This window comes from Drosophila albomicans, chromosome 2R, assembly GCF_009650485.2.
Source record: "Drosophila albomicans strain 15112-1751.03 chromosome 2R, ASM965048v2, whole genome shotgun sequence".
Taxonomy (NCBI): domain Eukaryota; kingdom Metazoa; phylum Arthropoda; class Insecta; order Diptera; family Drosophilidae; genus Drosophila; species Drosophila albomicans.
In genome coordinates this window covers 32716973-32739245 of record NC_047631.2, presented here as the reverse complement: position 1 = coordinate 32739245, position 22273 = coordinate 32716973, and the positions used below count along the sequence as shown (strand labels likewise).

At 44.7% G+C, this 22273-nt stretch overlaps 6 protein-coding genes and 1 long non-coding RNA gene across 10 annotated transcripts; 3 read left to right on the top strand and 4 right to left on the bottom strand.

The window, feature by feature from the left end:
• The first annotated feature begins 94 nt into the window (after positions 1-94).
• Positions 95-2058, top strand: LOC117573644 (lipid storage droplets surface-binding protein 1). 2 transcript variants are annotated; one of them, XM_034256960.2, is made up of 7 exons: positions 95-201; positions 265-560; positions 636-819; positions 1003-1196; positions 1264-1454; positions 1528-1705; positions 1763-2058. In XM_034256960.2, the coding sequence occupies exons 1-7, from the start codon at positions 198-200 to the stop codon at positions 1910-1912; spliced, it is 1197 nt and encodes a 398-aa protein (XP_034112851.1). In that variant the 5' UTR covers positions 95-197; the 3' UTR covers positions 1913-2058. The 2 variants fall into 2 exon arrangements, with proteins under 2 accessions (XP_034112851.1, XP_034112850.1); XM_034256959.2 differs by having other exon boundaries at positions 96-201; positions 618-819.
• LOC117573646 (probable oligoribonuclease) lies at positions 1886-2771 on the bottom strand. The gene has a single exon (XM_034256963.2). The coding sequence runs from the start codon at positions 2692-2694 to the stop codon at positions 2026-2028; it is 669 nt and encodes a 222-aa protein (XP_034112854.1). The 5' UTR covers positions 2695-2771; the 3' UTR covers positions 1886-2025.
• A 125-nt stretch (positions 2772-2896) lies between these two features.
• LOC117573645 (dnaJ homolog subfamily C member 8) lies at positions 2897-4102 on the top strand. Of its 2 annotated transcripts, none has more exons than XM_034256961.2 (3): positions 2897-3176; positions 3341-3661; positions 3721-4102. In XM_034256961.2, the coding sequence occupies exons 1-3, from the start codon at positions 3108-3110 to the stop codon at positions 4093-4095; spliced, it is 765 nt and encodes a 254-aa protein (XP_034112852.1). In that variant the 5' UTR covers positions 2897-3107; the 3' UTR covers positions 4096-4102. The 2 variants fall into 2 exon arrangements, with proteins under 2 accessions (XP_034112852.1, XP_034112853.1); XM_034256962.2 differs by having other exon boundaries at positions 2902-3176; positions 3411-3661.
• A 144-nt stretch (positions 4103-4246) lies between these two features.
• On the bottom strand, positions 4247-8099 carry LOC117573643 (helicase SKI2W). Its single transcript, XM_034256958.2, has 3 exons — positions 5663-8099; positions 4530-5603; positions 4247-4466 (listed from the first exon to the last, which is right to left on the bottom strand). The coding sequence occupies exons 1-3, from the start codon at positions 7991-7993 to the stop codon at positions 4263-4265; spliced, it is 3609 nt and encodes a 1202-aa protein (XP_034112849.1). The 5' UTR covers positions 7994-8099; the 3' UTR covers positions 4247-4262.
• Positions 8100-9452: 1353 nt separating this feature from the next.
• LOC117574160 (uncharacterized) lies at positions 9453-10527 on the bottom strand. Its single transcript, XM_034257846.2, has 2 exons — positions 10261-10527; positions 9453-10204 (listed from the first exon to the last, which is right to left on the bottom strand). The coding sequence occupies exons 1-2, from the start codon at positions 10384-10386 to the stop codon at positions 9521-9523; spliced, it is 810 nt and encodes a 269-aa protein (XP_034113737.1). The 5' UTR covers positions 10387-10527; the 3' UTR covers positions 9453-9520.
• Positions 10528-12602: 2075 nt separating this feature from the next.
• On the top strand, positions 12603-13306 carry LOC117575562 (uncharacterized). The gene is made up of 3 exons (XR_004572881.2): positions 12603-12677; positions 12790-12831; positions 12942-13306. It is a non-coding gene; the product is annotated as an uncharacterized LOC117575562 (long non-coding RNA).
• Positions 13307-13371: 65 nt separating this feature from the next.
• LOC117575561 (nuclear pore complex protein Nup98-Nup96) lies at positions 13372-22152 on the bottom strand. 2 transcript variants are annotated; one of them, XM_034259823.2, is made up of 9 exons: positions 21258-21396; positions 18363-20975; positions 17825-18301; positions 17591-17770; positions 16671-16858; positions 16342-16615; positions 15268-16288; positions 14269-14678; positions 13372-14208 (listed from the first exon to the last, which is right to left on the bottom strand). In XM_034259823.2, the coding sequence occupies exons 1-9, from the start codon at positions 21277-21279 to the stop codon at positions 13715-13717; spliced, it is 5679 nt and encodes a 1892-aa protein (XP_034115714.1). In that variant the 5' UTR covers positions 21280-21396; the 3' UTR covers positions 13372-13714. The 2 variants fall into 2 exon arrangements, with proteins under 2 accessions (XP_034115714.1, XP_034115713.1); XM_034259822.2 differs by lacking the exon at positions 21258-21396 and adding an exon at positions 21545-22152 and having other exon boundaries at positions 13373-14208.
• Positions 22153-22273: the final 121 nt, after the last annotated feature.

Sequence of the window (22273 nt, the reverse complement as noted above, 5' to 3'; positions counted from 1 at the left end):
GTCCGTTCCTTATCATCAAAGGTCAAGCAGTGTGCATGACGAGATCGAGACCGATCCCAATGTTCTTCCACAGCTCACAGCAATTTCGGCGTAGTCTCAATTCGAAGCCCGCTTAAAAGGGACGTGCGCGCTCTCTTCCCAGCTACAAACGTACAATTCTTTCAATCAGTTTCAATTATAATTAAACATCATACACAATGGGTTAGTTTGCTTAGTTTATTCGCTCTTTAAATTTATTAATTCCAACAACGCCTTTCAATGCAGCTGCAACCATTAACAGTGGGCTGCACCTGGAGGCCATCGATCGCATCACATCCATTCCGTTGGTGGAGACAAGTGTCAAGCGTGTCGAGAATATCTACGACAAAGTGAAGCACAACAATCGCTTGTTCAGCTGGTACTTTGAAACAGCCGAGGCGACCATTTCAGCTGCCTACGAAACAGTTCAGCCGGCTGTCAAGCTCTTCGAGCTGCCGCTGAAGCGTCTGGACAATGTGATGTGCAAGAGTCTGGACATCTTGGAGCAACGCATTCCCTTGGTTTATTTGCCACCCGAAATGGTAAGTGACGAGAAAAGTTGTCAGCAAGCAAGGCGAAACATTTTTGTATGCTTAAAGATGTATTGGAATACCAAGGAATACATGTCGGATCATCTGGTTCGTCCCGTGCTGAAGCGTGCCGATTCCGTGAAGCAAATTGGCAACGCAGTGCTGGAGAATCCTCTCACCACCTATGCGGCAAGTCGCCTTGATGGCGCCTTCACGGCAGGCGACAAATTCGTGGACAAATACCTGTCCACAGATCAGGATCAGACAGACGGTGAGTGACTTGAGTTCTTGAGCTATTTATACACGCTGTCGTCAGCCCCTCCAAAGTGCTGAGGTTATCACGCAGACTCTCTTCAATTTTGTTTTTTGCGCCTAATCATTCTCAGGGGTGATAAGAGACATCTTTTTCTCTTTTTTTTCTGAATTGAGACTAATAAGTCGAAATGTATTGCAGCCCCTCATGAGGATGATAACGAGCCAACGGGCGCAACGGCGGAGGAGAAGGGCGCCATTAAAGCAATTCATCACGGTCAACGCTTCTCCCGCAAACTGAAGCGACGACTGACACAAAGAACTCTCCTCGAGGCGCGCGCTCTGAAGAAGCAAAGCAAGGAAGCCATCCATGTGCTCATCTATGCTGCTGAACTGGTACGAAAGATACACGAATGATTAATATTCCTTGTCTGGAAATTGACTATTCTTACTCCTCTCATAGATTGCCACAGATCCCAAGCAAGCCATGCAGAAGGCCAAGGAACTGTGGGGCTATTTAAGTGCAGATGAGCCCGAGAATCAGGCGCGACCTGTGACACTGGAGCAGCTGATAGTGCTCCTCACCCGTGAATCTGCTCGTCGTGTAGTCCACCTGGTCAACTACAGCGCTAACGTGGCGTCCAACATACCCAAGTGAGTGTTTAGATGTCTACATAACTATGTTCTCTGTACCAATTATATTAAATATAAATCATTTTCCCTATAGAAACTTGGCGCACACCACCACCGAGGTTGTTCATCACATCGTCTACATAAATAATCGCATTATTACCATCACACGCCTGGATAAGGTCAAGAACATATCCAAGGAGGAAGCAGAATCTCTATTCAAACGCATGATTGCCTTCTATGGTGATCTGCAAGGACTAACAAATGGTTATCTGGTAAGAAAATGTTGTTAAATTCACTTGGGGTTCCTCTGATTTCCCTTTCTCTTACAGGAACGCGTTGCCAGTTTTCTTTCCGGACGCATTGAGGCGGAGAAGGTGACGGGTAGCGACGGCAGCAGCACTGTTAATCGTTCCTCGAGAAGACGACCGGAGACAAATAATTTTTCGCCCTCGCATAACAATATAAATGGCGTCTATTGAGAAATCGAGTTTTTTATTGCTTACGTATTTTTGTTTCTAATCATAGAATTTTACTTTTGCTTGCATTTACGTACTAACTAAATGTTCACATTTATCAACAACATTTACTCTATTCACTTAAATAAATGCTCCTTATAGTATTTTAATTCCTCGATGCTCTCTTTAATATCATCAAGACTACGATGCACAAGTTTCTTCTTTGGCGCCGCTTTGACCACATCGGGAGCCCAGCGATTACCCAACTCCTTGATTGTCGATACATCGATAATTCGATAGTGCAAATATTCATCAACATTGGGGAAATATTTGCGTAAGAAAAGACGATCCATGTACACAGAATTTCCCGCCAGCGGGCATTTTCGTTCAGGTATATTTTCCTTGAGGTATTTCAGGATAACATTCTCTGCTAGATCCGGTGTAATTTCTGAATTTTTACATCTCTCCACTAAGCCAGATTCGTTATGATGTTTAATGCACCATTCGTTCATTTTTTCATAGACGTGTGCAGCATGTCTTATGGCAAAGCATGGACCCTCTGACTTAACATTGAGCTGTTTATCGGTTATAATACAAGAGACCTCCAAGATTTGATCTTTGTCTATATCCAAGCCAGTCATTTCCAGATCCATCCACACAATATCAGATGGATCGTTTTTCGAGTTGCTGCTGCACGTGCTCATTGCTTTCGTTTGTGGGGAACTGTACAACGCTGAACAGCGTGAACTCTGAGCTCTAACAACACTTCTTAATAAGTAACACACACGATTTAATTCAGAAAGCATTGAAATTTTGGTTAAGAAACCACAACTTCGCGTTTATCAGTTTGCAGAACAGCTGAACCAAGGGCTCCAACGATATATACGTTAAGGGCACTATCGATATACATATTTGATTTTTAAACATCGATTTTTTAAATCGAATATATTGTTTTTTTGTCAGACAGCTAATATAACAATTTTCAATTATTTTTCACTGAAAATTTATACTTTCATTAGCTTTTTTTTAAATACATTTTGTTGTATGTTTGTTTAATTATTAATTATAGAACCAAAGCAAATACTAAGCAGTTTTTTGCACTAGCCAACACTAAAAGTGGCTGATTTCCCAATACTGGCAGCATTTTGTGCATTTTTAACAAAAACGAAACGAAAATTGTGGAAAAATAGTGTAAAAGTAACTGAAACAACAACAAAAAATGTCAACATCGACGTTGAGAGATCAGCCCGGCACTTCGAAAGAATCATTCGAGGATTTCTACTCCGAAGTAAGTGTACAGAGAGAGATGGATGGCAACAACACACAACGCCAATGGCAACGACGTCTGCGGCAAAGGCCATTCCACCAAAAAAAAAAAAAAAAATAAAACACAAAAAAATGCAATTTGATTATACAGAAATAAATATAACGATTTTGTGACTATTTTCGCAGGTGAAAGAAATTGAAAAACGCGATTCAGTACTAACTCCTACTCAACAAATTGATCGTTTACTTCGTCCAGGTTCCACATACTTCAATCTGAATCCCTTCGAGGTGCTCCAGATTGAGCCAGAGGTCGAGGTCGCCGACATTAAGAAACGGTATCGCACACTGTCCATACTGGTGCATCCCGACAAGAATCATGATAACCAGGAGCGTGCCCAAATGGCATTCGATATTGTGGCGCGGGCGTGGAAAATCTTGGAGAACGACCTCACACGCAAAAAGTGCCTGGAAGTCTACGAAGAGGCCAAGGGACGCACAGATCACATGGTAGTGCACGCAAATTTCAACTCTCAGAATGAAATGCTAATCTCTTTTCTTCATTTTAGATAGCGGAAAAGCGTAAAAAGCTCAAAAAGGAGGGTAGATCCTTTGAGCCCATACCCGAAGATGATCCCGTCAAATATAAGCATGCCATCTATGTGATGGTCATGAAACTGTTTGCGGACATGGAACGACGCCGGCAAAAGCTCGATCAGCGGGACCAAGAAGAGCGCAAGCGAAAGCGCGAAACAGAAATCGAGGAGGAGGAGCGTGTCAAGGCGGATCGCGAATGGCAGCAGAACTTTGAGGAATCTCGTCAGAGTCGCGTGAACAGCTGGCATGACTTTCAATCGGGCGCTGGCAAATCGAAAAAGACTAAAAAACAGAAGCACATGACGGGCATGATGGTGCCGCCCAAGTTTAAGCCTGAATCGCGATGAAAACCGATGAATAATTGGCCGCCAGTCTCGTTGTTTTTACACACATACTATATATTTTTACATTTTTATAAGTATCCTTTGGATTTTTTGTAATTGACACGATGCATCATTTGTAGTTCTAAGCCGAAAAATGTGTTTCTCTTTTACGATTTCTTATTCTTTGCTGTTTACAGTTCTGTGTACAAACTGGCGGTGAAAACAATGTCACGCTTAATGGCCTCGGAGGCCTCCTCCATCTTCGATTGCAGGCCAGGATTGCCAATGCGTATGGCTGCCGTTTTGACGTCGCGAAGCGTTTCATCCAGCTGCTGAATGCAACGCACAATGATGCCCTCTTGCACTTCCGTCAACTTCATGATCTCTGCAAATGGCTGTGGAATAGAATTTGACTATTAAGAGCCGCAAACTACATTCAATAGTGGAAAGCAATATACCTTATTCTTGGCCCACTCGTAGACCACTTCAAGCAGTCCAAAGTTGAGATTATTCTCGGCCTGGATGCCAGCTTGACAACGCTGCTCGGCGGCCAATATCGTGTCGTTGATCTGCTCAAAAGCGGCAACACATTCCTTAAGTGCCGGCGGTATCACAGGCTGCCCTTTGATCTTCGCCTGGAACACGAGGCCAGATAGAAGTGCCGCAATCTCTGCTGGTCCCAGATCGTTGAACATGTTGCAGAAGATGAGCTCGGTTATCATCAACTCATTCTGTCCCATCTCGCAAGCAACTTTGCCCTTGAGCGTCACCTCGTTCAACTCATCGATGTAGTTCAGCGAGCGCAGCACTTGCAACTTATTACAATAGTCCGGATAGAGTGTCAGGTTCTTTGCGGAGTTCTTGAAGCGCAGCTCCTCAATGTTGATCTCCAGCACCCGTCGCTCGTAGACCTTGTCGAACTCCTGCTCGAAGCCAGCGATATTTGTATGCGGCAGCACTTCGTCCACTTGTCGCTTAAGATGATCCACATAGTTGATCATGGCCAGCTCGGTGTCTGCATTCACATTGATCTCCTTGGACAGATTTATGTACTTGATGCACTCCGGATTCGCAATGTACGCCTCGTTCAGCTGCTGCAACTCTGTCACGGCTTTAACAACTGTGGCACCTGGTGGCGCATCCTTGAAGCGTTCCAGCTGCCGTTGTTCCCAGTTGCGAATGATGACATCAGCGTCTACTTTGATGTTGCTCTTCGTGATGCTCACTATATCGATGGCCTTAATGTCGAGCACCGCATGACCACCAATGCCTTCAGGATGGAAGAATTTGTTTTGCGCCGTCAGCGAGAGTATTTTATAGTAGAGTTCGCCATGATTAATTATAGCATCAGTCGCATCCTTGGTCTTGAATTGATGATCCAGCACCAGTACCTTGTAGACGGTGTCCTTGCCGAGCACTGCCTTGACATTGAGCAGCAACGCCAGCTTGTTGTAGTGCTTGCCATGGGTGACAACAATGATGCGTCCCACCTTTAGTTCCTTCTGAATCTTGGCCTGTGTCACAATGAATTTCTGCAAGCAAGCACGTTAGATTAACATTAGGATTCTTGACTCCCTCTTGAATTACTCACCATGATGCGCTGCTTCTCTTGCCAATACTCCACAGACTTATCGTAGAAGAAGACTAGCTTGTCCAGATGCGCACCCAAGGCAGGCAACATGGCAAACTTATCCTCGGCCAGGCGGAGCAGCTTCTGCTGTGCAGGCTGCTGCAACTTCTGTTTGAATTCCTTGAAGCTGAACTGCATGATGTCCTCCACCTTGATGCTCTCAATGCGTAAGCAAGTGAGAATCACCGCATAACGCAAGATGAACTGCGACTGCAGCTTCTCGGGCAAGCCCAAGATCATGGGACGCAGCTCCATCGAAGGCGGCACACTCGTCTTGCACATGAGGATCACAGTGCCGTTCTCATCGTGGCCACGTCGCCCAGCGCGTCCAGCCATCTGAATGTATTCACCCGGCTTTAGATTGCGCATCTCGGAGCCATCGAATTTCTTGTGCGAATCAAAGATCACAGTGCGAGCGGGCATATTGACGCCCATGGCAAAGGTTTCGGTGGCAAAGAGCAGCTTGACGAGACCATTCTGGAACAGCATCTCCACAATCTCCTTGAGAATAGGCAAAATGCCGCTGTGATGGACGCCAATGCCACGCTCCAAGGCATCTTTTAAGGCCAGCACTTGGGGAATGGTGCGATCCGGTGGCTTCAACTTCGCCAAGCACTGCAGGAAGAACTTCTGCACCGCACCCTTCTCCTTAGCAGTATTTAAATCCACCGATTTCAGGGCAACCACATTCTGATCGCAACGATTGCGCGACAAAGTGAAAGCCACCACGGGCATCTTGTTGTTGCGCTTGAGGAAATCAATCAGTCCCGTCCAGATGTATTGCTCCTGCTTGCTGTTGATGTAGTTCGAGGGTCCGCCACCTGATTTGCTGCTCATTTCCTTCTTGCGCTCCACGGCCTTCTCGTAGTTACCCTGCAGATATCTGCCCTGTGCATCCACCAGCAGAAACATGTCATCTCTGCTCTTGCCACCCGCTCCCGTGTAGAGATAATGCATCAAGGGAACGGGACGCTTCAATGTGCTAATCACATAGACTTTGCGCTTTTTGGTGCTGCCCACCCAATCAGCCAGTTCCATGGTATTGGGCACAGTGGCGCTGAGCATAATGATGTTGACATGATCCGGCAGCAGTATGATAATCTCCTCCCACACATGTCCACGCTCGGGATTATTAATGTAATGCACCTCATCGAAGATCACATACTCCAGATCGCGTGTAATATCGCTGCCACAATACAACATGGAACGCAAGATCTCGGTGGTCATGATCAAGCAGGAAGCTGTCGGTTCGATCTGCAGATCACCGGTGATCAAGCCCACATCCTTGAAGGTTTTGCGAAAGTCGCGATACTTTTGATTGGACAGCGCCTTAATGGGCGACGTGTAAATGGTGCGTGTGAGATCCCGTTTGGACATGGCGATGGCATACTCGGCAACGACAGTTTTGCCCGCTGAAGTGTGCGCGGCCACAAAGACATATTGACGCTGTTCCAGCTTGAGAATCGCCTGCTGCTGAAACACATCGAGTTCAAAGGGGAATTCGATAGCTGGACAAGGAATTTGTTGTTTGAAATCATTGATGGGCTGACTCATGTCAATCATCTCGGCCCAGTCGCTGCTAAAGCTCTTGGTGGTCGTCGATATATTGAGCACTGGCTGCAAATCCGCTTTCATTATTTCATCGTCGACGTCTTTGAATTCCGCCGGAAACTGCAGATCACGCTGGGGCACACTGCTGGGACTCTTGGGCGTGCTTTCAGCGTTTCGTGTCAGTTCCAGCCATTGCTGCACATCGGCATCTTGCTGCAGATTCTCTAGAAGATCCACATTAACCGAAGGCGGCGCTGCAGCTTCCTCGGGTTTCTTTTTCTGCTGCGCAAAGTCATGACCACTGGTGAAACCCGGCGGCACTGTCAACAGCTTGTCGTCTAGCTCAAAGCTGTCTATATCCAACTGTGCCAGCTCCGCAGTCTGCTGACCCACATCATTATTGACGGCATCAAAGCCGCCCGGCCAAAAGGGATAATTCATGTGAGAGCCGCGAGTCACTTCTTCAAGTAAACCTGGTTCGCGGTGCATGGACATCGAATTGAAGGCATTAGCGCCCACATCATCAACATCGATCTCCACAAACTCGAGTATTTCGCCGGTGACAAAATCGCGACGTGGAATTAGTTTTGTGCTTCCCGGACATTTTGGAATGTGCAACAGGCGCATTTCGTTGAATTTACGCGGCAGCACATCGGGCAGCGGGTCGTGAATGCTTATGTCGGGATTAAGAATATAATCGCGCAGCTTTTCATGATTATCCTGGCCGCGAATACTCTTCATTATAGCATCGAATATGCGGCTTCCAATTGTTTAATATTTTTATTTATACACAAAATAGAGGTGGCCAAGCATCGATGGCACGCTATCGAAAAATCGATTTACTTTGGCAATCATCGATAGCACTTATGAATTAGTATATTTACAAACGCGCGAGCATTAAAACACCATGTTATTTCCATAGTTTATACAAAAAATTAACCAGACCTTAACCTTACATTGGCAAACTTTTATTAAAAAATTTAAATTTGTTGCACCTCGCAGTATTTTTAAATCGTTTACTTCTTCACTGTGCTGGTGGTATTTTTATGCCTATGCTTACAAAACTATACAGTTTGTGGTATACCATGATCGAAAGAGCAGAGAGCATTGAATGTGTGAGTGTGTGAGTTTGTATCTCACAGTAACACGACAATCTGTTGCTCTCATGCACACTGAGCATGCGTGTGTCGAAAAGAGAGTGGCAATTGCCTTGTTGGTATTAGTGGATTTCGTATAAGCTCAAATAAATGGCAATAACTGAGAGCGGCGACGAGAATATCAGGAAGAGAGCGCTGTAGATACTTTTGTGGTATTAGTAAGTTGCAACACTAATACAATATAATCTTTTTGAAAAAAATGCAACAAATATAACTTTGCATTTATAACTAAAGTAAAATATTAGATGCTTAAATTGGACACCCTGTAAATGCTATTTTACAGTTCCCAGACTCGCCTTTGTCTACGCCTGGCCTTTCCCTTTACCCCGCCTCTGCTGCGATTTCGAACTGTGCTTATCTTCACAGAGCTAATAAATACTGTTGCCTTCGTTTGCATGTATTTGTATGCTATATAAAGCCTGTTGTTGACAAGCAACTTTTGTGAGTGGAAAATTACTGACAAACTCACTAATGAACTGTTGAGGCCGTTGACTACAAATATATCACTGACTGTACTTGATTCCGTTTAATAGTACACTTTAGAATATTAAATTCACATATTTGTATTATTCAGTTTCCAAAGTACATTTCATACTCGCCATAACTACTCCCGGTGCCAGCTGCTAGGCGTCTGAATTTCAGTTGCCAAAGTTAAACGTAGGGAGCCGAATACATTCGTATAGCCACACATATGTGTCGCTGAGAGAGCCAATTGCAATGGTATTGAACATTTGTCTGAAACTCACAAATACATGTAGAACACACATCGCTCTCTTTCCATATGATCCGCGCTCTTGCGTGTACGTGTGTCGCAGCTGAGCGCAGACTTCACGCACACCACGAAACGCAACGCTGCGCTCCGTGAACACACATAGTATATACAAAACATGTGTGAGCTCACTAACACAACGACAACAGGAGTTGCTCTCTTAGCCACTCGGTTCTCTGTTTATGTTTTGTTTTTTGCGAAGCGCAGAAATGCTTTCAACAGCTGTTCATGCACTTGCAGTGTAACTTGTAACGCAGAATAAAGTGCATGGATATTTGATAACAAAGCAGCATTTTTTATTTGGCACATGCAATTCATTATTAATATAAATATGATGTACAATTACTTTCTGCGGAAGACTTCAACCTTCAGAGGATGACAGTTTTCATCGGGCACCTCAGCACCCACAGGAATGGAGACATCGCCTTGGGGACAAGCGCTGAGAGCCACCAGTAAATTCATGTCGGCAATAAATTCAATAAAATCCCCCTTGCGAGCCGGACTTGGTTTGCAGAAGTATTGCTGCGTGTCCTTGGTGAAGCCGGTGCACATAAAAATGTTCCACACATCATGGACATCCTGCTCCGTCAAGTCTCGCTCCTCGACCACAGCTTTGACCAGCGAGCTGTGACAACTGCCTACACGATCCTTACCGGTAATCAGTTTGTAAGTATAATCGTCACAGCGAGTGCCGATAACATCGTGCAGAGCACCGCCATCTTCATCGATACCATACTTGGCCAAGGTATCGAACACAAAGGTGGCCATGGGACGAAGATAGGGAAGGCAGCTCCACAGTCTATCGTAGACTTTCAGATGGGCCGCATGCAATTGACGCGTTTTACCCGAATAGAAGCGCTCCTGAGTATTCTCCAGATTCCAGAAATTCACGTCGCCCACCTGCGATCCTTCGTGTACCGTTATGCGACACAGATCGCCCTCCTGCATGGTCCAGGTGCGCGCCTCTCGCTTTGGCACCACCAAAGTTTCGATAACATCGCCTGTCAGAGCATGGAAACGCTTGTCCTAGAGTACAAAAAGATATAAAGAGATCACTTCGTAACGCAGTTAAGCTAGCTCACATCATAAAGTTCCTTGGAGACAAGAGCCGCAGCTGGCTTATCGTAGCAGACGATGGGTTCGTGCTTCTCAAAGACACGCGGCTTATCGCCACGACCGCACCAGGAAGTTGGAGTTGAGTTGGCCATATCGGATACACCCTTTGTATATTTGACTTGATGATAATTAGAAAATCTATAAGCGTAATATTTTGTTACACAAACTCGAGAAATGTTCAAATGCGTTGTATTCGCAATGAAAGTCACTCGACGACTGATCGTTGGGTGCAGCAAACACTTCGCATATCGACTCATTCGGCAACAGGTGTGTCTCCAGTAAAATCGATTTCTAGTGTTATCGATATTGCTTAAGTGCGAAAGCTTTAAGCGCGCTTGCAGCATTGCAAATTCAAATTCGAGCTTTCGAAATTTAAACAAATTGCAATTATACTTTATAGGGTCGGAGATGCCTCCTTCTACCTGTTACATACATTTCCAAAGTTATAATACCCTTCTACCCTATGGGTAGCGGGTATAAAAATCACACACAGTGATACTGTTCACTTCGGCAAATGCCATGTAAAAATGTACATATGTATGTATGTGTTTGCGTTACCTTCGCTTGTGAAATTCTTGATAATAATTAATATCTATTACACAGGAAAGAGTAAGAAACAAATAATAATTCAACGCTATGGATTCATCTATCCCTATAAGCACAAGCCTGAATCTACACCAATTACTAGGCCTTGTACATCAATTACCCACCTATGAAGGCCCACCTGACAATCTTGACAGATTTATAAGTAGAGTAGAACAGCTACTATTGTTAGCCGGATCAGTGGACAAAGCAACATACGGACAGTACTTGCTTGGAACTATACGTGACAAAATTAAAGGCAGAGCAGACGAAGCACTGAGTGTCTGCGATGTACTCCTCAGTTGGGATGACATCAAATCAAACCTCAAGCGACTATACTCCAGCACATAGACAGAAGAAATGCTTGTTAGAGAGCTACATAATCTTCCGGATGGACTCAGTATGGGAAGATTATATTTCACAGCCACGAGAATAAGAAGTGAATTGATGTCACTTACCAGAGAAGCAGACCCTAGTGGACACTCCCTCGCGTCCAAACGTGACCAATATGACAGATTCTGCCTAAATACATTCCTAGTTGGATTAAAGGACCCACTTAGGTCAGCCATTAGAAACCAAAGGCCAGAGACGATCGAGAGAGCGTACTCGTACGGACAGCTTGAACTAAACTTTTCTAGAAGTCTGAGTAAACATCCTAGAAACCATAACACCGACAAACAATACATTAAGAACACAACACAAAAATTGTAAAATTCAAAATATCGTCGGAGTTCGTGGCATACACCAACAACACGTCACCGAGCCATCCTTCTCCGATCCGGCCATTTCCCCCCTATGGTTGACTGTATGGCCTTCTCTTCGGACTGAGAAGGGGAGGAGTTAACATGCCCCTCTCTCCGGCCACATGGAATAATGCCGATCCGGAAACTCCAAGCCTATCCAATTGTGTTTCGTGTCATGCCAAGACCGAGACTGCAAGAATTTTCTGTAGATCGTTAGATGAATCGTCTTGTAGAATGCTTCTTGCATTGAGTCTGGTGTACGCGCCCTCTTAGCGCAACGCGTAATTTCCCTAACGCCTACTTTTCTCGAACATGTGCAATTTTGTGTATCATTTGTCATTTGTTTTGTGAGTGCTGAACAAGAAAGTTAATTTTTTCCTGCGCGTCTTTTATAAAACAATAAGAGGTAAGTTGTTAATATTATTAAACTACTATTCTAATCTGATTTAAATTAAAAAATATATTTGTATTTGTATTTATATTTACAGTTTTGAGGACCACGAAAGAGCTACGTTGGATGATAAAAATAGAAACTACAAGGCATTGTTCAGGGCGAAGAATATTGAAAACGGCGAAATAAATTAATTTTTTCTTTTAGCTATTATATTATTTAGTTATAAGTAAAACTGTTTAGATAATATTATATATAAATTTAAGTACTCATTGTATTAGTTTTAATAAATTTAATTTCAAGTATAATAAACATGTTATTTACTGCATATATTTTTGAGCGTATTTTTATTTTGCATATTCCGAACTACGCACTAGAATCTAAGCACAGATTTTCGGCAAGAGCTGCACCGCATATTTTCTACAAGAAACGTCGAGTACAAATTCTGCCAGCGCAGCCTAGGGAAATTTAAATTTCCCTTTGGCAGAATTTATACTCGAGTATACTCTATGCAACTCCAAGCCTACTCTATGCAACTCTGACGATAATACACTCATACATAGATTCTGACATACACACATATATGTACATGCCTTTTGTAATAAATTGTCACTGAACGAAATAGTCAGTCTCATTCTGCTCTTCAAATAGGACTGTCGTTTTATTTGTGAGTATTTCTAACATATTACAGAATTCTGTAATAATATTTCTGTTTTTAATATTTGTGTACAAAGAAACATTTAACTCATATATATTTTAAATGTTTTCTTCGCTTCCAGTCAGCGCATATACCGTAGTTTGAGAACGCATCAACATGGCAGGTGAGTTTTGCTAAAAGTTGTGTAATAAAATAAAAATTTTGTGCAAGCTGCGCAAGTGTACCGCGATTATTATTCGATTATTAATTATTATTATTAATTTTGCATCGCAGAGAATAATGAGTCATCGCGTCAGGGAGAGGCAGAGCCGCTATCGCCACCGGATGCACCGGATCGAAAGTCAATATTCCTAAAAGAACTACATAAATCGAATTATTCAATCGCGCATTAGCCAAACGCTGGAAGCCAACACTGATCACCAGCAGCAGCCGGAAAACATATTTGTAATCGCGCTGACTGGAAGCGAAGAAAAAATTGAAAAAGTGGTGCATGAGGCAGAAAAGAACGGAGTTAAATGTTTCCTTATACACAAATTTTAAACACAACTACCACACAATCCAATTGTCAGTTTAAAAATAAAAAAAAATAATAAAAAAACATGTTTAGATTTTGTTTTGAAATTCAATTTATTTAGGGATTGCGCTTTTGATGCACATGTGCTATAACCAATCGAATCGATTTCAAATTCAAATTCGAGCTTTCGATATAAACAAATTGCAATTTTATTTTTTTTGTTCAAGAATAAGATATACATATACATATTTATAAAGTTGTGTTGAGCATATAGAGAGTAAACAAATTAACAATAAATCATCTCAAAATATTTGCATGTTGTCTTTGTAACAAAGCTTTTCCTTATTTTACAGTTTATGAGGGTCTTAATTATACAATATTGTTGTTTTGTTTCGCGTTTTGTGGGAGAAGTCCTAACAGTTACACATACATGAATAAATCTAAATTAAATTCTGCCTAAGCTACACATTGTGAATTAATTATCTCCCGGTCTTCAAGGTTGTCTTACATATTTAATAATTCGTGTTTTTTTTTAAATTTCTATCATCGATCGGCGGTTCGCAGAGTCTGTCCCCTCCGCGAACGGCGACTGACCCTCAATCTTGTTCATCAGCTCATCGAGCAGACTGTTCAGCTCTTTGGTGGAGTACTCCTGTGGCATTGGCAGACGTTCCAATGCCATTTTCAATACGGCACACGGCTCCAGTTCGGGACAAACAATGCAGATGCCATGCACCAGGCAACTGAGGCTCTTCGATATCTCGCTCTGGCACAAACGATGCTTGGAGGTGGGGCAAGGCAAGAGGCTGATGCGGGAACAGATCTCGCTGAGCTGGGGCTTCAAGTTCTCCCAGCGAGCGTGAATATCTTCGATGCTGCTCACATTGTGGATCTGTTTAAACTTGGCGCTAATGTGGATAAAGTCGAGGAAGATCTGTCCTTGGTTTGTCCAGTTTGGCACCTTCACTTCATGCCTGTCGTCCTGCTCAAACTGGCTAAGCAGATTGTACAAATACTCCAATTTGTCTGCAAAGAAAGATCATGTTACTACATACACAAAGAATTCTTTTTAACTAGCAAACTCACTGTTGATTATTGCATCGGGGGCAATGTGCTGGAAGATGATTTCATGAGCCAGCACCCAGTGCTTGGCCTTGAGCAGATATTTCGCTTGCAAATGATGCAGTTGCATGGCTCCCGCCTTGAGAGCCTTCGCATAATCCACCCAACTCTCCGGAACACCCAATTGTTCGATAATGAATTGCTCCTCTTCGTTGAGAGCGACATCTGAGGAGACTGTGACATGACGCTGAAGCGTAGACTGCACAGCACGTTCACGTTGATTGCGCTCCTTGATGTGCAGCTGCACAAAGATGGCCCATTGCCACAAGCCCTCGTTCTCCAGCTGGCTGGCAAAGTCCACATTCAACTGCGCCGTGCTCAAAGGACTGCAATGACGGTAGCCAAGTGCTTCAAGCGTTTGCAGCAGTAGCCAGCTAAAAGGGAAGAGTTTAGTTATTACATATTCAAACAAGAAAGCTACTGTCGAGCGTGATCGACTTTGAGATACCCATTTTGAATAAAAGCAAAATAGCGCGGTATTAATTTTAAAATATACCAAATGATATACCACAGAAATACTAAAAATATAGCCAAGACTTTATTTGATATAATGATATAGTACCACAAATATACAAAAAACTATATTAGGTATATTGATGTAGTATTAATTTTTAAATATACCAAATGAATATAGCACAAAAATACTAAAACATATCAATGTGGTATATTGGCATGTTATTCATTTTAAAATATACCATATGAATATAACACAAAAATAATAAAATTATACCAATGGCTTTATTAGGTATTTCGATATAGTATTCATTTTAGAATATACCACTTCATTATGCCACAAAATACTAATAATACACCAAAAGCTATATATTTGGTATACTGATATAGTATTAATTTTATAATATACTATATGAATATTCAGAGAATACTAAAAAATAGACCGAAGGCTATATTTGGTATATTGATTTAGTACTACATTCAAAAAGGAGTATAAAAAAAAGAAATTACCTGAGACGAAAGTCCATGGGATCTGTGGTGTGTGTAATGGGATTCAGTGTTTGTTCCAGCGAATGGACGCGTTGCGAATACAGCTGCAGCAGATGATACCGCAAATCGTAGACGGGTTGCGTTCTAGTCGTCGGTTGTGTTGTTGTCTCCTTGTAGCTGGGATGCGGTGGCTCTGCATAGCATTCTTCCGCCTGGAAGGCTTTATCGTACTCGAGCAGGGCATCGGTAATGGACGAAGTGGGTTGTGTAAAGTACCAGAGTTGGAGGGCAAGGACGGTCAGCCAGTTGATGTCTTCCAGCAGATTGATGGCACCTTGGGAGGACTGCATCATCGGCACGCCAGCGGCCAGCATGAACATCTTGAGTCGCTCCAGCGTTATGTATTTATCGGACTTGCTCTGCTGCCAGGCGAAAAGCTGTTCCTCCAACAGCATGCGCACCACAGGCCCCGAGCTGAGTTGTGACAAGATCAGCGCAAGATTCGCATCGTCATAGTTGAAGGCCAATTCGCAGGCTTCGGTTACGCGATGACAGCTGAGCAGATCAAGCATGTGTGATAGATAGCTGTTGCTGCTGACCTTCTTCGAGAGCAGATCCTTGCTGATCAGCGTGTTCTCCAGCCACTCGGAAAGCAGATTGCGACGACACATCACAGCATAGTGCGAGCTGCTGTCCTGACCATTCAGCTCCTCGTGTTCGCCCCACAGCGCAAAGAGCAGCGACCAAACGGACACCGCATAAGCTGCCACGGAGCTGCTGCTGCTCAGTTTGATGGCCTCGCTGAGATGCTTGGCAATCAGTTGAGTGCCGCCATCCGATTGCAGCAAAGGACATTCGCTGCCCTCCACTTGCTGCACATTGCATCCATGCAGCTGGACTTCCAGATGCGGCACAATGCTCTCCACGAATCCTTCGTACATGTTCACAGTGTTGAACTGCATCAACTGCAGCAGTTGAGGCGAATAATCATTCGCAGCTCGTGGCTCCATGATCAATGCAGCTGGATTAGCTTTGTCGCCAGCTAAAAGCGGAAATAGTTAATACTTTCTTTTTGTGGGAACTTCGTTAACTCACCTTCGCGTATACTGCGCAGATTGTTGAATGTGTTCGGCACCATTATCATATTCTGAGGACCAAAATTCAATTTAAAGCCGCGTCCCTTGTAGAAGCCCAAATCGGCAATCCAATGATCAAAGTGACCCAAGGCAATGGAACGCTTCAGCGGCACTGCAGAGGCAAACACTTTGATGGGCGCCACGCGAGGTTTGATGATGAAATTGAAGGGTTTCAGGCCACCCAAAACTTGCTTTTCAGCGGGCAAAACGCTCTCGGCTGCTATCGATGCGGCCTTGAATAAGAATTGAATTAGATTTGACTACAAATTGGAGTGCTTCATAGCTTACCTCCTCGGATTGCAATTCGCGAATGATGCTGGTCACTGAGGCCGAAGAAGAGCCACCCAAGTTAGGCGACTGTCGTCCGTATTCGCCGGACGTTACTGAAGCACCCGAATCCTTCCACAACTGTGCGTCCTGGCTGAACAAGTTCGAGGGACGCGCCAAAGATGGCTGCTTAAAGTTCAGGCCACAATCTGTGCAAAGCAATTGAATTCAATACATAAAGAACACAAGAATTTAATACATTTTCTTTTGATATCTATATATTCTTATTATGATTTGTCCCGACTGATCAAATTATAGCTCACAATGTTAAAGCTGCGATATTTCTCCATAAAGTTGAAGCACAAACTATAGCATGCAATTTAACCTTTGCTTATTGAGGACACAAACTCAATGTACAATTTTAGTTAAACAAGCAATACAATATTAGATGTTAAAAACATTTATAATGAACCACATAAAAGTCGTTTCCATGTTATAAGTAATCAATAATAATAATTCATTATATATAGAACAGTTTTTCTATTTCAACGGACATATGATAAATATATACTTTTATGATTTGCTTTGACTAATTTAACTACGATTAATGCTCAGCTCAAAATATTTCAATTAGGATACAAACCATAGCATGTAATTTAACCTTTGCCTATCAAAGACACAAACCCGTAACAACTCGTTAAAATATTTAATTATTATTTCCACTTTTTCTAACTGCAGTTTACTGTTTACAAGAACACCCATTTTATTTAAGCAAGCAATACAATAGTGAAGGTTGAAAACATTTATAATAAACCACATAAGTCACAAAAAAGTAGTCAATACCAATATAAAAATATTGACCATAAAAAGGTATTTTCCATTTCAATAACAATAATAATAAAAAGTTCGGTCAAAGAGCAGCCATTGCTTTGACTACTCACCCATCTCATCGTCGCTGCCTTCATCCTCCACGAAGAGCGATGACTTCATGAGCTGCAGCTTGTGCGGCTTGTTGCCCACCACTTCCTGGGCCAAAGCAGCTGTGGGACTTGTCACATTTTGCTGTGGACGCGGTGCATCAAACATGGAGAAATCGGTGCCGGAACCCATTTGAAAGAACTCTGTAAAAAGGGAGATTATTTGGTTTTCTAGTTATTTATCGTGCACCAACTTACGTGTCTTGTCCATTAGCAGAAACTCGGACGAGGTGTCCATGGGCCGAAAGCCACTGGCCACGCCCAAAGCCAAAGCCTTGGCCTCCATGCTGCGTGCCATTTCCTCGGCACTTTTCTGCGGTGGTCGCAGCATTTTGGCCTTCTTGGGATCGGTGGGCACTTCAGTCACTTCCAAGTCTTCTTCATCGCTGTCGTTCAAGCCATACTTGGAGAAGTGTTTGACGCGGAAGACCCAGCTGCCAGTCTCTGGGCGGTACTCGATGAAGCGCGTTGAGTTCTTCTCGCAGACGCGACGCAACTTGGCCTCGAAATCAACTTCAAGCAGACGCTGCGGATCCTTGATGGCCTCGTGCTTGGTCTTGTCCACCGGCCACACCTGATCCAAGGTGACCTGCGCCTCACGATTCAAGCCTTGGCCAATGGGCGGCTTGTTGTCATCGTCCGGATAAATGATGATCTCCTTGTTGCGAAAGTGCACTAAAAGCATAAAAGAAAGTTGAGAGTAGAGAACATTAATAGGATAACATTAGCTGCTTACCAATCTCGTCTAGATTCAAGCCTGCTACGTCCAGCTCCTTGCCAAAGTACACATTGCCGTATCCTTCGCGGCCCACCGTGAAATTGGGCACCACACAGGAGCCATCCTCGGCCAGATACGACTTGAGATCATCCAGAGCTGGAATCACGTAGTAGCCGACACGGGTAAGGACAATGCCCGTGGGATGCGGCTCAGCGTCCTCATCCGCAACTGGCGGCTCAGTGTCCGAGGTCTGACGACGATCCTCCTCCTGAGTGCGCATGGAGAGCGTGCTATCATTGCCCGGCTCCGTGATGAAGGTATCGCGACGTGCCACAACGCTGGCGGTGCTCTGATCCTCAAAGGGATTCTCGGGTATGGTGGAAACGGACAAACGAGCAGTATTGGGCGACGACTTGAACGTTTCCAGTGGCTTGCGCGGCACCAGCTCATTGAGCGTGCTGTTCAACGGTGCCTGATCCACCAGCTGTGACTGCATCATATTATGCTGACGCACCTTGGCCAGATTGTTGGGATGCAGCCACGACTCACGTCGACTGCTGTCCATACTCCCAGTGGCTGCACCGACGACCGGAGCGCCAATAGCTGGCGAAGAATTGGCGCTGCCACCAAGACCAGGTTCGCTGGCGATGGCACCGTTAAAGGATTCGCGTTGCGAGCGTGCGCCGGCAACCAGCAGCTGGCCAGGATTGTTGCTGCCGCTGTCCAGGCGACTCGGAGTCCCACTCGAATCACCAGTTGGTGTGCCAGTTAAGCCTGGCGTTGTCTTAGCCTTCGGTTTGATGACCAAACGTTTGGCATTTGGCTTCAGATTGAAGCCCTCGACGCTTGCATCGAATTCCTCCAAGCCATCGAACATGGACTTGTGATTCTTGGCACTGCTGCCCAGCGCCTTGACACGCATACCCATGGGACTCTCCTTGCTGCCGCCCACCTTGAACTGATTGCTGTTCATGTCCAGCACTGCCTGTTGTGCCGCTGGATTCGTTGCTCGCATGGCATCCACATCATCGCTGCGCTTCAGATCCTTAAAGATGGGCGTGTCGCCGTACGGTGACGTCACCTTGGACAAGATCTGCTGGTGTATGGGCACCACAACCGAGCCCAGCTGTGTTGGTGCCGCTCCCAATCCTCCAACCATGCCGGACAGCGCATTGTTGCCGCCTCCAAGCGTGCCAAATCCGCCGCCCAGAGTGCTGCCAAAGGTGCCGCCTGTAGTTGTGTTGCCAAAGAGTCCGCCACCCGTTCCAGGAGCAGTGCCACCCACTTGTCCCAGCGTTGTGCCGCCACCAAACAAGCTGCCGCCTGGTTTGGCGGTATTGTTGAACAGCGAGTTGCCTGCATTGAAGTTCAGAGGCGCCGCTGTGCTTGTGCCAAAGCCGCCAAAGGCCGAGGTGGCGGGCTTATTCAGGTTGGAATTGAAGAGTCCGCCGCCTGTGGCGCCGGCATTTGTGTTGCTCAGCGTAAAGCTGCCGAATCCCGTGTTCGTTGAGGAGCTGGCACCGAAAGCAGGCGCCGCAAAGCTGGTTGCCGGCTTGGCGCCAAAGATGCCGCCACCCGCTTGACTGGTGGCCGTGGCACCGAAGCCACCAAAAGCCGTGGGAGCTGCGGAGACAGCTGCGCCCAAACCAAAGGCGGGTTTATTGGGATCGGTGGCATTTGTGTTGCCAAACAGCGAAGTCTGTTGAGCAGGCGCTCCAGCAGTCGATCCAAAGCCACCAAATCCCGTGTTTGTTTGTCCAAAAGCAGGAGCTGCGCTGGTGGCTGCCGCCTGACCAAACATGCTGCCAGCTGGCTGGCCAAAGCCAACAGGTTTGGCACCGAAAGGATTCGAGGCATCCGTTGTCGTGGCACCAAACGCTGTGGTTGTGGCTGCGCCAAATGGCTTCTGCATGAAGTTATTCTGCTGAGCGGGAGCACCAAAGGCTCCAGTTGCTGCCGGCTGTCCAAAGGCCGAGGTGCCAAACAGACTCTTGTTCTCGGTGGCCGCCTGGCCAAAGAGACTTGTGCTCGGCTGTTGCTGGGCTGTCGAGCCAAAGAGTCCGCCAGCTGCTGGCTGAGCTGCTGTCGCCGGGCTGCCGAAGCCAAAGGCACCTGGAGCACTGCCCGCTTGTGGACCTTTGCGTGAGCTCAAGTAATCCTCCACGCGCAATTCCTCGAGGGATTTCAACTCGTATTCCTTCATGGCCGTGATACAGTGTTGTTTCGTATTCACGTTGTTCGGTTGGCCGCCTTTCATCAACGTATCTGTGCCAATCGTGGGCTGATACTTGGCCAACGAAGTGCCTGCGTTAACGCCTCCAACTCCGGCGCCAACTGTCACATTCTGTGGTTGACCAAAAGCTGATGCAGCTCCGCTGCCAAATACGTTTGTTGTTGTGGGCGCCGCTTGACCAAAGCCCCCAAATCCCGTGTTGCTGGTTGCCGTCGCCTGTTGGCCAAAGAGCGAAGTTGTCGGTTGTGCTGCTGTCGATTGGGCAAAGCTGCTCATGCCCAGGGTGGTTGGCTTGGCGGCTCCAAAGGCGCTGGGCGCCGTTTGGCCAAAGAGCGAAGTGTTTGCTGTCGTCTGCGTGGCTCCAAAAATGTTCGAAGTCTGCTGCGGTTGTGAAAATGCTGTAAAGAGAGTTTATTTAGTTATGGGCAAGGAAAATGTTAACAAATATTCATATGAAAAATTTCAAAATAAGCGATTTCTCAGTTATTTCTTTTGTGGATTGCAATTTTGGAATTTTTAAAATTTAAAAATTATATTTTTTTAAAATAATTTTTCTCTCAGTTATTTCTTTTGTGGATTGCAATTTTAAAAATTATATTTTTTAAAAATAATTTTTAAATAAAAAATTAATCAAAAAAAAAAAATTCAATTAAATTTTTTTTAAAAACTTTAAAATTTACATTTTTGTTTCGATCTTATCATTTAGAGTTATTAAATTATATGAACAGCAACTGGAACGTATAAATTTTATATTTAAGAATTAATTAATTTAAATTCGCGGATTTCGTTTGCATATTTTTTTAAAGAAATTATTAGCAGATTAAAATTTTTCAAATAAAATAAACCGATCAACTCCCTTAGCCGGACATTTTTTTCTATGCCAGTCAGTTTTCAAAATAAAGTTGCCTTTATGTTGACTGTTCAGCCAAGCGAGTTTTCACTGTAAACAGAGTTGTTCGTTTCTAACCTCCAAATGTGCTGGGCGCCGTTGTTGTGCCACCAAAGGCATTGGTTGTTGCGGCGCTGCCAAAGAGACCACCAGTTGGCTGTGCCGGCGTCGCCGTGCTGCCAAACATCGAGGGCTGCGCCGGTTGGGCCCCAAAGGCGGGCGTTCCACCGAATGCTGGCGTCGCTGGCTTTCCAAAGGCCGCCTGGCCAAATGGAGTTGCGGCTGGCGTGTTGCTGAATGTGCCGAATCCTGAGGTGGCGGGTCCTGTGCCGAATGTTGGCTTAGTACCACCAAACATTGTTGTGCCTTTGATTTGTTGTTATTGCTGTACACGAACAAAACATAAACTAATCCAAAAAACGGTGTTCAACAAATTCCTTTGGCGTCGCAAATTTCGCAACAAAAGAGAATTTCACCAAAGCGTGCAACGAACGACACGCTAGTTGCGTACTGCGCCGTGGGCGTGGCCGTGTGAGTTATCCGTTTATCAATAATAACACTTATATCACTTGAAAATTATTTATATTGTTGTGGTCGTGTGCACGGTTCTTGAAATTTTGCATCAGCAATAAAAACGCAAGCACAGAAATGGCGCGCCGCAATTTTTTCACGATGTCTGGCCGCAGCAAAACAGTGTGGCCGGTCAAAACGAATGTGGTTTATGGAGCCCTGGTAAGGGTTTTGTAAATAATAAAAGCAGTATATTTGGTTTTTATTTTTGTCAGTCGTCCGTTGTTTGTGTGCATT